This window comes from Astatotilapia calliptera, chromosome 2 (assembly GCF_900246225.1).
Source record: "Astatotilapia calliptera chromosome 2, fAstCal1.2, whole genome shotgun sequence".
In the NCBI taxonomy this organism is placed as follows: domain Eukaryota; kingdom Metazoa; phylum Chordata; class Actinopteri; order Cichliformes; family Cichlidae; genus Astatotilapia; species Astatotilapia calliptera.
In genome coordinates this window covers 7,418,875-7,433,042 of record NC_039303.1, presented here as the reverse complement: position 1 = coordinate 7,433,042, position 14,168 = coordinate 7,418,875, and the positions used below count along the sequence as shown (strand labels likewise).

The following is a 14,168-nucleotide window of genomic DNA, read 5'->3' as shown; positions in this document are numbered from 1 at the left end:
GATTGATATTAGAGTTTTACTTTCGCTTAATGGATGTATTGGTAAAGAATTTTGACTGATTTCTTTACAATTCAGCAATAAATTTGGTCTCACATCGTTCAGTTGTGTGTGAGGCCTTTAGACAAATCATCCATAAGTGTATACTATATGTTCTTTAAGTGTCAGCTCAAATGGATCACCATAACATCTTTCATTCAAAAGTGTTGTTGCATTAGTCTGCCTATTGCCCACTAGACTACCGTGAACACAATTAAATATTGATTTAGGAAGTGTCACACAACGGTTTCATCCCTGTTCCTGTGTAAACACACTCGCCACATGCACCTTTCTGAAGCTGGCAACCAACCCAAAAATATAAGCATCACCTTGCAGCTAAAACAGGACATTTTAATCAACTTAAACCTGCCTGTCATCTCATAATATACCTCACCTTGGACTGTACTCCATCGTCCATTTTAGTCCCCTCTTCTTTTTTGTCTTTTACCCTGACAATTGCCAAGTCATTCCCAGGACAAAAATATCTTCCCCTCATGTCGACTCAAAGATCCACCAAGCATAGAAGAGTATTGGAGGAGAAAACACTGGAGGGAGTTGGGGTGGAAGTGAGCATCTTTGGGGGCCAGGACTTCAGTTAATCCACAACCCAAACATTGTTCCATCATCTAATCTGGGTGGAAATGGGACGGACTGGCTGGAATACTAACATTTAGCTCACAGCGCTGCCATTTTACTTGCAGGAAATTTGGCATGTTTAATCAGAGGGGGCTTATCCAGAGTTGAGGGAAAAGGGAGGCATAAAGAAGAGAACTGGGCATTGGAATTCAGACAGTTAAAGCTCTTAGGAAAACATGTTTGGAAGAGAGCTGTCTCCTCTGCTCTAATTCAAGGTGTATAGTTTGAATGTATGTTATACTGCTATAGTCTAAAGGGTTAGCAGAGTAACAAGCTAAATAGAATTTTAGGTATTTTAAACACTGTAGCACTTTGAAAAGCCCCCTTGTTGTTATTCACAGCTAAATATACAATAGCACTGGGCATGCCTGAGTAGAAAAGGAACTGTATTGTGTGTGAATGGTGTGTGGGAGTGTGTGGCACACTTGGTAAGCTGTTTTTTCCTCATTGAGTAATAATCACAATGAGAGAGATTAATTTGTAAAAAGAAACCTTTTGATGGTGTAGGTTAGAGTTCAATGAAACAGTTTTTACAAACCTAATTAATACAACATATTTTGTTTGCATTCCTCCTGTTCTTCCTGCTTGTTCAAAGCCATGTTTGAATAGTTAATTCAGAATATGAAAAAAACAAATCAAGTAAAGAAAGTATATTAACCATCAAATATCTAGCAACTATTTTCTTCTGCTGATTGTCCCCTTGTGGGACAATCAAAGGATTATTCTATTCTATTCTATTCTATTCTATAGCATAATTGTTTTCTGCTCTCTTGGTTAGAAATCTTTTCCCAATCCAAATTTCTCCTACTGCGCTCACATACAGCTTTACAATTTGCTACACAAACGATTTATTCTGCAATTTCTCCAGTGTTGTGTAGTACTTCAGCCCTTACTTTAACATAATACGGTATCTGCAGTTCTTTTTTTTTCTTTCCTTCTTTCTTTCTTTGTTTTTTTTTTTCATATTAAATGCCAATGCTTTATTCTTGAGATGTTTGAAATTTGACCTTCTTGTTTAGTGTCAAGCTTCATCAAAAGATATGTTTATGTGAATGCTGAGCCATCTTTTCATCCAGCATTTCATCTTTGATGTGAAAGGAAATGACAAAGAACGGCTTTTACGGCCAAATTTAAAGAACTAACAAAAACAAAATGGCGAGTTTTCTCCTTGCTCGTGTCCTAATGGGATTAATGGGTTAAAATGCTTAGTTTTATATAATAATGGCTGTTGAATTTAAAAAGATCCATATAAAAAATAGTATAATACTTTTTAATGTCATTGGTTATTAAATGAAAAAACCTGTGCTGTTATACACCGTTGTTTACACCATTATGGGGTATTAAATGAACAGCTGCATTGGCATTGCCCACATTTCTATCATGATCCATGGAAAATATTCAAAATTTAAAGGGAAAATCCTACTTAATGTACCTGTTTAAAATGTGATGACAACGTGTTTACTTTGCAAGAGGCCACAGCTTGCATGGTTTCCAGTTGACATTATGAGTTTAACTCCCAATGATATCTATTGACACCATATATTTAAAGATTTATGGATGCAGGAAAGGCTAAGACTGCATCTTTTGCAAGCACCCTTTGAAAAGTAAACTAACTTGGATGACATGTGCAACTAGTAAATTAAAAGTAGTTTTTGAATACTCCCTTAACAAGGTAGTGGCAACAGATTAAATGTTAGTTTAAACTGTGAACTTAACTTTGTTAATATTGTGCCATATGTGTCACCTCTCTCATGAGTGGGAGTTGATTCATTGCTCTGTTGAAGAGAGATGCAAAAGTTGAGCCAAGTGTGGAAAACTTGCTACACTCCAAGTTCACCTACTAGTCTTTGGGAATTACTGTCACAGGGTGTTTAGCTGAATGTAACAGATTTGGTGTGTGTGACTGTGTTTGTCTGTCTTTTTCCTGCTAATTGAAACCAGGTGACAAGCGGTTGGGCACTTGCACGCTTGTATGCAAGGGTGAAAAGGAGAAGTGGTTACTATTAAAACTGACAGTCGTGTTGACCAGTGTCTCAAGAGTAGAAAATTATTTGTATTACGAGTAACATGTAGCAGCATCACCACCAACATGGGGCACTCAGCACTCAGGTACAGTTAAAAAGAAAAAAGAAAAACATGAAGGTCATAACACGAGAAAACCTTTCAACTTAAAAGCTGTTTTACCTTTGAGTGAGAGAGTCACTTTCTACTCACTGAAAACCAAAGAAAAAAAATCAGCAAGACAGAAAAAAGCCTGGTTGCATTTGGAAAGAACCAAACAGGACATGTGTTTTATATTCTGACATTTCAATTATGATATCTTAAAACTAGGGCCTCCAGTTAACTGACTTCTGTGTGTCCAGCATTACGTATCTCCATAAAAATCAGAATAACTGCAGTCTTTAAAGAGCTGCGGTGTTTTTACAGTGATGACTAACAAATGTTAATATCAAAAACTTCTGTCATAATGTAATCAGGATTATAAACCCTTTTTACAATATTACAATTCATAACAATAAGACTTATCAATTACCTTTAAATGAGTCAGCACTTTGCATGTGCAGTTTTAGGAAAGTTATTTAAGGATTCTAAGCAATCCTGTGAAAAACTAAGACACCCTATGATTCAGTAGCAGCAATATTGTGAATTACTTACTTTATCGGTATCTCACATTGTTGGCCCACTTTTCCTTATATCATCGCTTATCTTCAGTGAGGTTTGCCAGCAATAATGTACAGTGGGGCAAAAAAGTATTTAGTCAGCCACCGATTGTGCAAGTTCCCCCACTTAAAATGATGACAGAGGTCAGTAATTTGCACCAGAGGTACACTTCAACTGTGAGAGACAGAATGTGAAAAAAAAATCCATGAATCCACATGGTAGGATTTGTAAAGAATTTATTCGTAAATCAGGGTGGAAAATAAGTATTTGGTCACCTCAAACAAGGAAAATCTCTGGCTCTCACAGACCTGTAACGTCTTCTGTAAGAAGCTTTTCTGTCCCCCACTCGTTACCTGTATGAATGGCACCTGTTTGAACTCATCATCTGTATAAAAGACACCTGTCCACAGCCTCAAACAGTCAGACTCCAAACTCCGCCATGGCCAAGACCAAAGAGCTTTCGAAGGACACCAGGAAAAGTATTGTAGACCTGCACCAGACTGGGAAGAGTGAATCTACAATAGGCAAGCAGCTTGGTGTGAAAAAATCAACTGTGGGAGCAATCATCAGAAAATGGAAGACATACAAGACCACTGATAATCTCCCTCCATCTGGGGCTCCACGCAAGATCTCATCCCGTGGGGTCAAAATGATCATGAGAACGGTGAGCAAAGATCCCAGAACCACACGGGGGGACCTGGTGAATGACCTGCAGAGAGCTGGGACCAAAGTAACAAAGGTCACCATCAGTAACACACTACAACGGCAGGGAATCAAATCCCGCAGTGCCAGACGTGTTCCGCTGCTGAAGCCAGTGCATGTCCAGGCCCGTCTGAAGTTTGCCAGAGAGCACATGGATGATACAGCAGAGGATTGGGAGAATGTCATGTGGTCAGATGAAACCAAAGTAGAACTTTTTGGTATAAACTCAACTCGTCGTGTTTGGAGGACGAAGAATACTGAGTTGCATCCCAAGAACACCATGCCTACTGTGAAGCATGGGGGTGGAAACATCATGCTATGGGGCTGTTTTTCTGCCAAGGGGACAGGACGACTGATCCGTGTTAAGGACAGAATGAATGGGGCCATGTATCGTGAGATTTTGAGCCAAAACCTCCTTCCATCAATGAGAACTTAGAAGATGAAACGAGGCTGGGTCTTCCAACATGACAATGATCCAAAACACACCGCCCGGGCAACAAAGGAGTGGCTCCGTAAGAAGCATTTGAAAGTCCTGGAGTTGCCTAGCCAGTCTCCAGACCTCAACCCCATAGAAAATCTGTGGCGGGAGTTGAAAGTTCGTGTTGCTCAGCGACAGCCCCAAAACATCACTGCTCTCGAGAAGATCTGCATGGAGGAATGGGCCAAAATACCAGCTACTGTGTGTGCAAACCTGGTAAAGACCTATAGTAAACGTTTGACCTCTGTTATTGCCAACAAAGGTTATGTTACAAAGTATTGAGTTGTATTTTTGTTATTGACCAAATACTTATTTTCCACCCTAATTTCCGAATAAATTCTTTACAAATCCTACCATGTGGATTCATGGATTTTTTTTTTTTTTTCACATTCTCTCTCTCACAGTTGAAGTGTACCTCTGGTGCAAATTACTGACCTCTGTCATCATTTTAGGTGGGGGAACTTGCACAATCGGTGGCTGACTAAATACTTTTTTGCCCCACTGTATGCACAGCTGTCTTAAGGGCCCACCACAGCTTTTCAGTTAGGTTGAGGTCTGGACTTTGACTGGGCTTTGCGACCCTTTGGCTAACAAAAGAGATGAATCATACTATTTTAGATTTGGTGTTTGTGGTAGGATCGTGCTGTATGACACAGTCTCAGACAAGCTTTAGTTATCAGACATATGGCCTTAAATTTAACTCTAGAGTTCTTATACATAGACGGTCAACTTGGTAACTTCAAGCTGCCCTGGTCCTGTGGCTGAAAAATAAGCCAAAATTATCGCCCCTTCACCACTGTACTTGAAAAGTACAGTATGAGTTGTTTGTGCTAATATGCTGTGTTGGACCTTTCACCAAAGATTGTCCTTTGCATTATGTCCAAGTTCTCCTTTGTCCAAAGGACAGAGAAAGGTTTTATTCAGCTCAGACTACTTTGCAAGCTTAAGCCATGCTGCCATCTTCTTTTTAGAGAGAAGAGGCTTGTTCCACACTTGTTCAGTCTTTTTGTAATTGTACTTATTGTACTCAAGAAATTCAAAATTAAACATGCTAAATGAGATGTGGCTCTTGGGTTTTCTTCAGTACATTTTTGTCAATCCTTGATCTCTATATATTTTTGGTTTCATGTGCAGTTTCAGTCTTTGGTAGTTAATTTTTATTGTTTTGTTTGTCCATTTGTGTTAAAAAGAAAAATGCTCCTCATTCATGAATTAAACTTTATTATAACTGTAGCTATAGCTCCACCACAAGAAAATGTCTTTCTCGGATTCAGAGTGAGCTTTCATTTTACTGTTTCCACTTTAGCATGAGATTGACCACATTTTTTTTTTATTTTTAACCAACTAGTTTTGTAGTTAAATATTTATCTGGACCACGATTGCTCTTCGAGTGTCAGTTGACAGCTCCAGTCTAACATGTTAATGTGATGAAACTTCTTCTCAGAGAAAACCAGTGTGTCTTGCTGAGTAGGAGCAGTACATGACTAAGCATTGGTTTTGTAGGTTTCCCACGCCAGATGACTCTCACAGGATCCACCATGTGCCTGGAAACATTTGTGCTCTTTGGACTGAAATGTGACAGTACTGCTGAGAGTGTTTGTGTTTTAAAAGGAAATCTATTGCATACTGGGGGGGGGGGGGGGGGGGGGGGGGGTGGAAAAAATGTATCCATACAGGGACACCAAATATTTAATATTTCCACCCATCCATCCGTCCATCCATCCTCTTCCACTTATCCAATTCAGGGTATTGATATTTAGATAAATAAATCTGAAATTGAATTGACTCAACTGAAAAAACATCCAACAGTGTACACACTTAGCTTGACAAAGCTACCTTCCAATTCAGACCAATCTAAAGGCACATTCGCATTGAGTAAAAATAGGACCGCAACCTCTTTGCGTTTATAAACTCTATCTTATAACAATATTTATGACAAGTTTTAGTGCCAGTGTTGGTATTCTTAACAATATAATTTTGCAGCAAAAAATAAATAACTGAAGTGATATGACTTTCTTATTAGATACAAACAATACTGACAAAGTTTAACTTTTAAGGACAGAATTTGAAAAAAGGTGATAACTCAGCAAATTGTTTTTATGTCATATTATGGATGAAGTATTGTGATATTATCATATTGTGGTGTGTCTGGTGATTCCTACCACTTTTGAAACTATTCTGTTTAACTAGTCTGTTTCAGTGTTTTTTTTCCTTTCCTTCTCTTGAACTGCACACTTTATTTATTCCTTCCTTTCCCTCTTTATTGTGCTCTGCATGACTATAAATAAACATAATTCATTGCTGCTGCCTACGGCGTGTGGTACAAAGGTCTTGCATAACATGCTGTCCCACACATATTTTTTTCTGTTTTATCTTTGAGATTGAAAATTAAATGATGTTTTGTACCTAAATGCTTTCCTTCTGACAGCAGTCTTTATTGCATTTGTTCAGTTCAGCCTTTCACAAGTTTTACTCTATAAAACTCACTCATCTATCAGATAAACTGAGCATTCCTGCTCTGTGATTGGACTGTTGCACTCCAGTGCTGATTCTACTATTTCCTATAATAACATGCCAATTAGTTTCTATTAACTGTCATTGCTTGCTTAATACCTGTTTCATAATACTCTTTTGTTCATTGTCCCCAGGCTGGGCAGCAGCACTACTGCCGTTCCAACTTTGCTCAATTGACTTAAAAACTTTAGCCACTTCCTCAAAGCCATTTGTCTTAACTCCTGCCAAAAAGAAGGAAAAAGAACTTTGGTGTTTACATCCTGTAAACACATGCTGACATCAAATACATATACTGATGGGTTTGTAGAAGCCTGGGTCACTGAATGCTTTTTGATGTCTTGTCCAATAGGGGTCTCTGTGTTTGTGTCAGTTGATAAACTGTTGTTAGTCACTGGCATTTAGGGCTAGATTGTGCGAACATGCTTGTTTGATCATCCCTCTGGCTGTTTTTGCTCTGCAAACTGGATCTGGTGATGCTGTCTCCAGATCAGTCTAACATGAAGAAAGGCTGGATGTGCTGATGATTGTTGTGATTTAATGGGGAGCTGCCATGTCAACTTCAGAGGCAAGATCCAATATTATCCCAAATCTTATAAAACCTCTGCCAACTCATAGAAACCTCATGATGTATGCTAAAGATTAGGCATGGGGCTCAAAGATGGACACGGTATTCCGTTTTCCAGATTCACATGGGCCCCAAATACCTTAAGTACCTCAGTTTGCTAACTGGAAATTACTTTGTTACAGGATTTGGAGCTCATTCTTACACTGAAAAATGGTGGTTTCTAGCAAATCCCTAATGATATGTTGATAAATAGATTTTCTTTCCATACTTTGTCACATAAAACTTGAACTTCATTCTCTTAAATACAACAGATGGTTTTTCTAGATAATACTTTATGTAGTTATAATCTCTTGTCTTAGAAGCTAGTCCAAAATGTCTTTTATGTGGGATAAAATATGTTCCAACTGTCAGCTAACTGTTGGCTCAATGCTAAAGACATGTTTTGTTTTTTGTTTGAAAGTATGAAGTTCAGAGTTCATTCAACATAATTTTCACAATTTAAAAAAACTCACATATTGTGCTCCATTGGATAAACAGTGCACAAAAATATACACAAATGCTGACTCATCTCATTTGACATAAGTAAAAGTGCTTATTGAGAAATTAACCTAGCTTGCTCAGATCAACCCGACCCCAGATCAACTTCCCAGTTCCTTTTCTTTCCCATTTATACAAACGCCAACACACTGTGCACAGAGTGAAGGCTCTGTAGTCACAATGAAGGATCCCTGTGATGGTGGCAGTGGCGGGAGGCACTGAAAAGGTCTGGATGACTAATCATAGTTAGATACCACTCCTTATATTTGGGTGAACTTCTTGAGGCTCCATAAGACTGGGTACCTCCGGCCAGAGAGTCTCCTCTTATGAACAGTCATTTGTTCGTAATTTCACTCCTTTTTAATGTATTTATTTATTTATTGTCTTTGGAAATCTCCCTTTTTTATCAAGTCCTTTATTTTCAAAAAAGCCAGAGGCAAGATTTTATCTTTTTATGATATTAAAAACTTGGCAGTTTACGCTCCATTTCTGTGCCAAGATGGTGTTTTGTCTTGAACTGGAAAGTTGATTTACTGTAGATTCTCCAGTACTGAACACATTGAGTGGTTTTATTGTGTCGCTTGCTTTGAAAAGACACTCGACTTCACAAATCACGCAGCAGCATTGTTTATTTCTGTTCCTCCCGCACTTCTTAGTGAATTGCTAGGTTACATACTCTTGCCTTTGTTCTGTTAATCAGAAGCATTTACAGATTAGGATAGATTCCTGCCCAGTTGAATTAACAAGATTACCGGCCCTAGGCCAGAAGACGTATTTACATGTGTTCTTGGACCTGAACACACAGTGTTGGATTCCACCAGGATTATGCAACACACTTAAGGCAACATCCTGTGAAGCAGAATGTGTTTGACTACAAAGGAGGCATGTGGTTATAAAGCAGTCTGTGGGTTGGAAGCACGTCTCTGTTTATGTTCACCAGCCCCTGAGCTAGCAGCTTTCAGCTCTTTAACAGGCCGATAACACTTTGCCCAAGGGTCCTGATGTAAGTAATGTTTTACTTTTACAAGTCACAAAAAACAGCTTCTCTTTAAATCTTGAGCTATTACTTGATAATTTGGGACAGGTAGTGGTCCAAAGCAAGGCCTCTGAGATTACTGCAATGGCTTTGTTTTCATTGGATGACAGTCACAGTGGAAGGATTGCAGTTATCTGGTTCAGACAGGGAGCCAACACTGATGGTCTTAGACTCAATGGTTTGATGGAAGGCTCTTTGATATAGCTGTTGTTATGACTGCCGTTCCTAGTTTTTCATTTTTCTTGGCGATATTTTTTTAGTAAATTGTTTTGAAATTGTGGTCCACCGTCAGATATGATTTAACTGTGGAGGAGACTCCTAACTTCACATGTTTTATCTCTCAGAACATGAAAGCAAAGTCTCTTTGAAGTTTCCATGCTAGCCTTTTATTGGGTATTCGTTTTCAGAAATCGTTTCATTAAAGTAAAAAATAGATTCACACACACCAATGCTCCCTCAGGGATACTTGATTTGGCAAAAGTTTGACTCTGCAAGCTTCATTCATGCATTTCCAAACCAACGGGGACTTCTTTTATTTGTTGATGTAAGAATAATAGTAATGGGTGCTCTAGACATGAATCCATGAGAATTAGTTTGGTCTGGACACATGAAGGGCTTCTGAAGGAAAAGGAAGTGAAAAGAAGGAAAGTAAAGCCAATCAACAACATTCAATTGTGTGTGAAACAATGTGGGCGACATTCCACTGAAAACAACAAAGGCAACAAATTCCTCTTTTTAATTGAATACCCTCACATGACCCTGAAGGGGTTAGAAAACACATTCATATCCAGAACCTTCCAGGTCTTTACAGCTTTATCTTTGCGTTGACAGCTTTTAAATTTGAAATGTTCTCATCGGAATATTTGTTTTTGTGATCAGGAAATAGTTTTTGTGGTATTAGTCTTTCCATTATAGTTGCTGTAAGTAATGTTTTTGTTGAAATCTTTATTGCCCACTTGAAATTTTCTTTTGTAGATTTCTGTCTTTATATTTAACCTGCAGGTAATAACATTTTAATAGCTGATGCAACAGAGATGCAAGGCCACGCAGGTAGCTAGCCCCTTATTATAAATAATGATATTTATTTTTAATGTCACCACTGGTATGCCCATTATCAACAAGTATTTTACCTAATATGTCCATTTGATTTTGCATTTTGCTCAAATGGTATAGTCAAGAATTCCCTTGGGTCACAGAGGAGTTAGGAGTGTCTTCTAACAGATGTGCCACAGATGTGCATGAATCAAAGTCCTTGGCTTGTGTGCAGACACTGCCAAACTGAAAAGCAGGATAATGAGGATACCAAACCCTTTACATTTTCTACAGTTCGGAACTTTCTGTAGCAAGAAGTCAAACATGTAATTGATATTAATGTGCATGAACCCCAAAAGGCAATATATTAATTGATTTACCCTTGGAGACACTGGTTTCCACCGAGGATTTTTGACCTACTAAAGGCCAATAAAATGAAATATGGGATTTATTGGATTTGGCAAAAAAGCTTAATATTCACGTACAGTTCTAAACATTTTTTTCATTGTTTCTTTTTTTCATGAAATTATGATAGTTTATGTGTATTCCACTGAAATCCTAAAATACCACCTGTAAGGACATTATAAGTCAGCATAGAAAGTTATTTTTAAATTTTATTTTAAAGAATAATGGCCTGTGTTGTTTTTGTCTGTCTAGTCCACTGACCATGAAATGTTGCTGTCTTGAACCAAACCAGGGAATGCTATTTTTAATGTGCTGAAACCTGGGATTGCTATTCAGTAACGCTAATCCCCTGGGAAGGATAATCTCTCATGCACAACACTACAGTATGTTACAAAGTATTGTAAGACCTGGAAATTTCATTCTCAACTGTATAAAGGATGAAAACGCCATTAGCTAATAGTGGGATCATTTAGCTGTCCTCTAGTTGTAAAATCTCTCACAAAAGAATCTTTTGTGTTATAAAATATTTATTTGGTGTGGTTTTGGAATAGATTTAATCTTACTGTTTAAGTTAAGCATGAGCACGAAGAGCCAAGACAATTTTCTGGCAAGGTAACTTTACCCTGAATCAAAGTGACTCCAACTACTACTGGCAGTCAATGAAGAAAATGTACATCGATAGTCGTCTGCTTGACTAAACCATTTAACATTTGGGGAATTATTTGATTTATTCCTGAGTTAGATGTGACCATTCTAAACACTCTAATTTCTGTAAATTTTATAACAGATAATAATCAATATTGGAAACAGGGAGAAATAGCTAGCCTGGCTGTATATAGAGGGAACAAAATGCATGTAGGAGGATCACAGAACCTCATTCTATAACATGTTGTATCTTGTTTCCAACTGCAAGACCATTTATGGGATTGTTATCGCAGTGTGCGTGTGTGCGGGCATGTCATTATGACACAGTGTGGTCCTAGACACATCTATGCACACTGGTGCATAAACACACAGGTGCACACTGGCTGCTCTTTTTGTCTGTATGTCCATAAACTATACAGCAGTGCAAATTAAGTTTAAAGATAATGACATCCAACCCATGAACACTATTGTGGGGTGCCATTTTCCCACAATTTTTTTTATTTGTTAGGTATTTGTAAGAAAAATAATGCAAATACAAGTCTGCATATTGCACATCAGCTATTGTGCAGGTTAATCAAATAAAATATAACAAACTGGCTCTATTCCCTGCTTGCAGATTAAGTTTAAGATTGAGTTTCCCTGTGTCTCACTTACACAACTTGCACAAGAGGAATTACGCTTTTAAAGGAACATGTTGTAATTTTTTTCTAAACCTTACCAAGTAGATGTTAGTGACTAATCCTAACCTGCGAGTAAAAACGACATCAAACAGTGAGTGGGGGAGAAAAAGTAAAACCAAGGTCCAAATTTTGGTCTCCTGGCACATAATCCTGCATTTTATGCATCCCTACCCTGCATTGTATGTCTGTAAAGAGGGTCTAGGCACAACACATGTTTTAGAAAAAAACTTTTAACTCTTAGAATAGACCTTTGTCCGATTCATGTTTAATTCAAGAAATATTAGTTCTTTGTGCAGAGCAGGTCCGTTGCAGTGTGGGTTTGTGAACCATCTGTTTGCACTGTAAGGCAGACTTTTAGGCCTCACACTCAGGCTTCACTCATTGCTTTTGTGCTGTCAACACCAGACACACAATGGCCTGTTCATAAGTGCTGCTGCAGTATGGAATAGTGGCAGTGAATAGCTAAATGTCAGCAAAGTGATAAATTCTCTGCCACTTTCCTTTCACTGCTTATCTCTTTATCTGCCTCTCCTGAACACCAAACATCACGCCTCTCGTAGAAATGAGGCCTACTGTCGGCCCACTCATTGACACACAGCAGTCCATTTCTTTTGTAAGAGGTCCAGGTTCCCAAACTAGCCAAGAAGCTGACAGAAAGATCCAGCCAGGCCAGATACTCTACATCTCCACGCTTTTTCTTTTCCCCACAGCTGTGCAAACAAATGTGAAAGAAATTCTCAGGAAATTTAATCTTGTAATTGTTTTGGCTTTTAAAAGAGCATTCTAAAGAGGTCTCCTCATTTTACACCAACTGTCTGCCAGCGTTTGTGGGAATAAATAGATTTTAAGTAGGCTTGGTCCTAAAAGTCTCGCAACAGCAGATTTTTGGAGGTAATTATTTCAACACTGGAGTTGCACTAAAGATTGCTTGTATTTTATCTATCTGTCTATTTGTCTGTCTGTGCAAAATGCACGCATGTGTTTGTCCTTGACCAGTTTTACACATAAAAGTAGCTCAAAAAACTTAAGAGCTTTAAAATAGAATCCAGAATCTCTTGCAGTAAGGAACAACCATCCTCACAGTAACTGAAACTAAATGTCACATCTGAGATTCATACATATCTGGTGCAATATTTGTCCAAGTAAATGCATGTTTTATGATGAACAGTAGTTGTTCACATGCAAGCTGGCAGCTTTTTTTCCTCAGAGGGTCTGACCAACTATTACCCGATAAATCCCCTGTCCCACCACATTAGCCTGCCAGAGCCACTTGGCTGGGATGACTGCAGCTTATGTCAAGCTTGTTAGCGTTTAGCGTTGTTGACTTGAGAGGGACTTGATATATGTCCGAGAAGTCTTTGTGCACCTCTCCACACAATCTATCCAGTTCAAAGAAAGATTTAAAAGGTGTGCTGATAAGTGTTGCTTTTTGGTTTTCAGCAGTGAATGCCACTAAACACAATTTTTGGTGCACTTTTTTTTTCATTCTTAATTTTTCTTTTAACCTGAAGCCCTCTTTACATGTTATATGTTGCTAACTCAATCCTTTTACTCCCATCTGCAGGCTGTGACAGGAAGATGTTTTGGTGAGAAGGATTTCCGAGGAGGTTTAGAGAATGGAATACTACTGTGCGAGTAAGTTGTGACTATATTTGTTATTGTTGTTGTTGTTTTGTTTTTTTCTTGTAATCTAGTAGCAGAATGTTACACATCTCTGGTTTGTACGTTTATTATTCTTGAATAGTTTTCAATGATTAGTCATCTTACCAATTCATTGTAATGTTTTTGTAATTTAATTGTACATATGCTGTTTGGTTTAATACTTATAGTGGTACTGTATTTGTTTCAGTATCATAATGCTCTGGTTGGTAAACGTAAAATAATCACACATTATTTAAAGTGAATAGAAAGAACTTTAGCAGTCAAGCAGGTTTTTGTTTCAAGTACTTTGAAGTGTGGTCCAGTGATCAAAACGACTGGTGTCCGGTTCAATTGTCGTCTAGTTTGACTCTTGAACTGGTATACCCACTCATATTGAGTCGAGGTGCTGAAACGAGACTGAAAACACTCACATGCACTTGCGCTTTCCTCTTCCACGTCCCAGTTGCTGCCAGTGTTGAACAAACCCAGCGTTTGTGCTGTCTTTATTGTGAATACAGATATCAGAGCCAATTTACCAGTGTGCCCACTGGTTTGGGGATTTCTGGGAAATCATGGAATATTTAGACGTGCAGTAGTACT

The 14,168-nt window shown here is 38.2% G+C and overlaps 1 protein-coding gene across 6 annotated transcripts in view; it reads left to right on the top strand.

Annotated features, from left to right (window-relative positions):
- LOC113031261 (LIM and calponin homology domains-containing protein 1) overlaps window positions 1–14,168 on the top strand; it is an 83,135-nt gene that overhangs the window by 20,782 nt on the left and 48,185 nt on the right. For all 6 annotated transcript variants that reach the window (XM_026183308.1, XM_026183302.1, XM_026183297.1 and 3 more), the window contains exon 2: window positions 13,492–13,562. In XM_026183308.1, coding sequence (XP_026039093.1) covers window positions 13,492–13,562 — 71 coding nt within the window. The remainder of the gene's footprint in view (window positions 1–13,491; window positions 13,563–14,168) is intronic.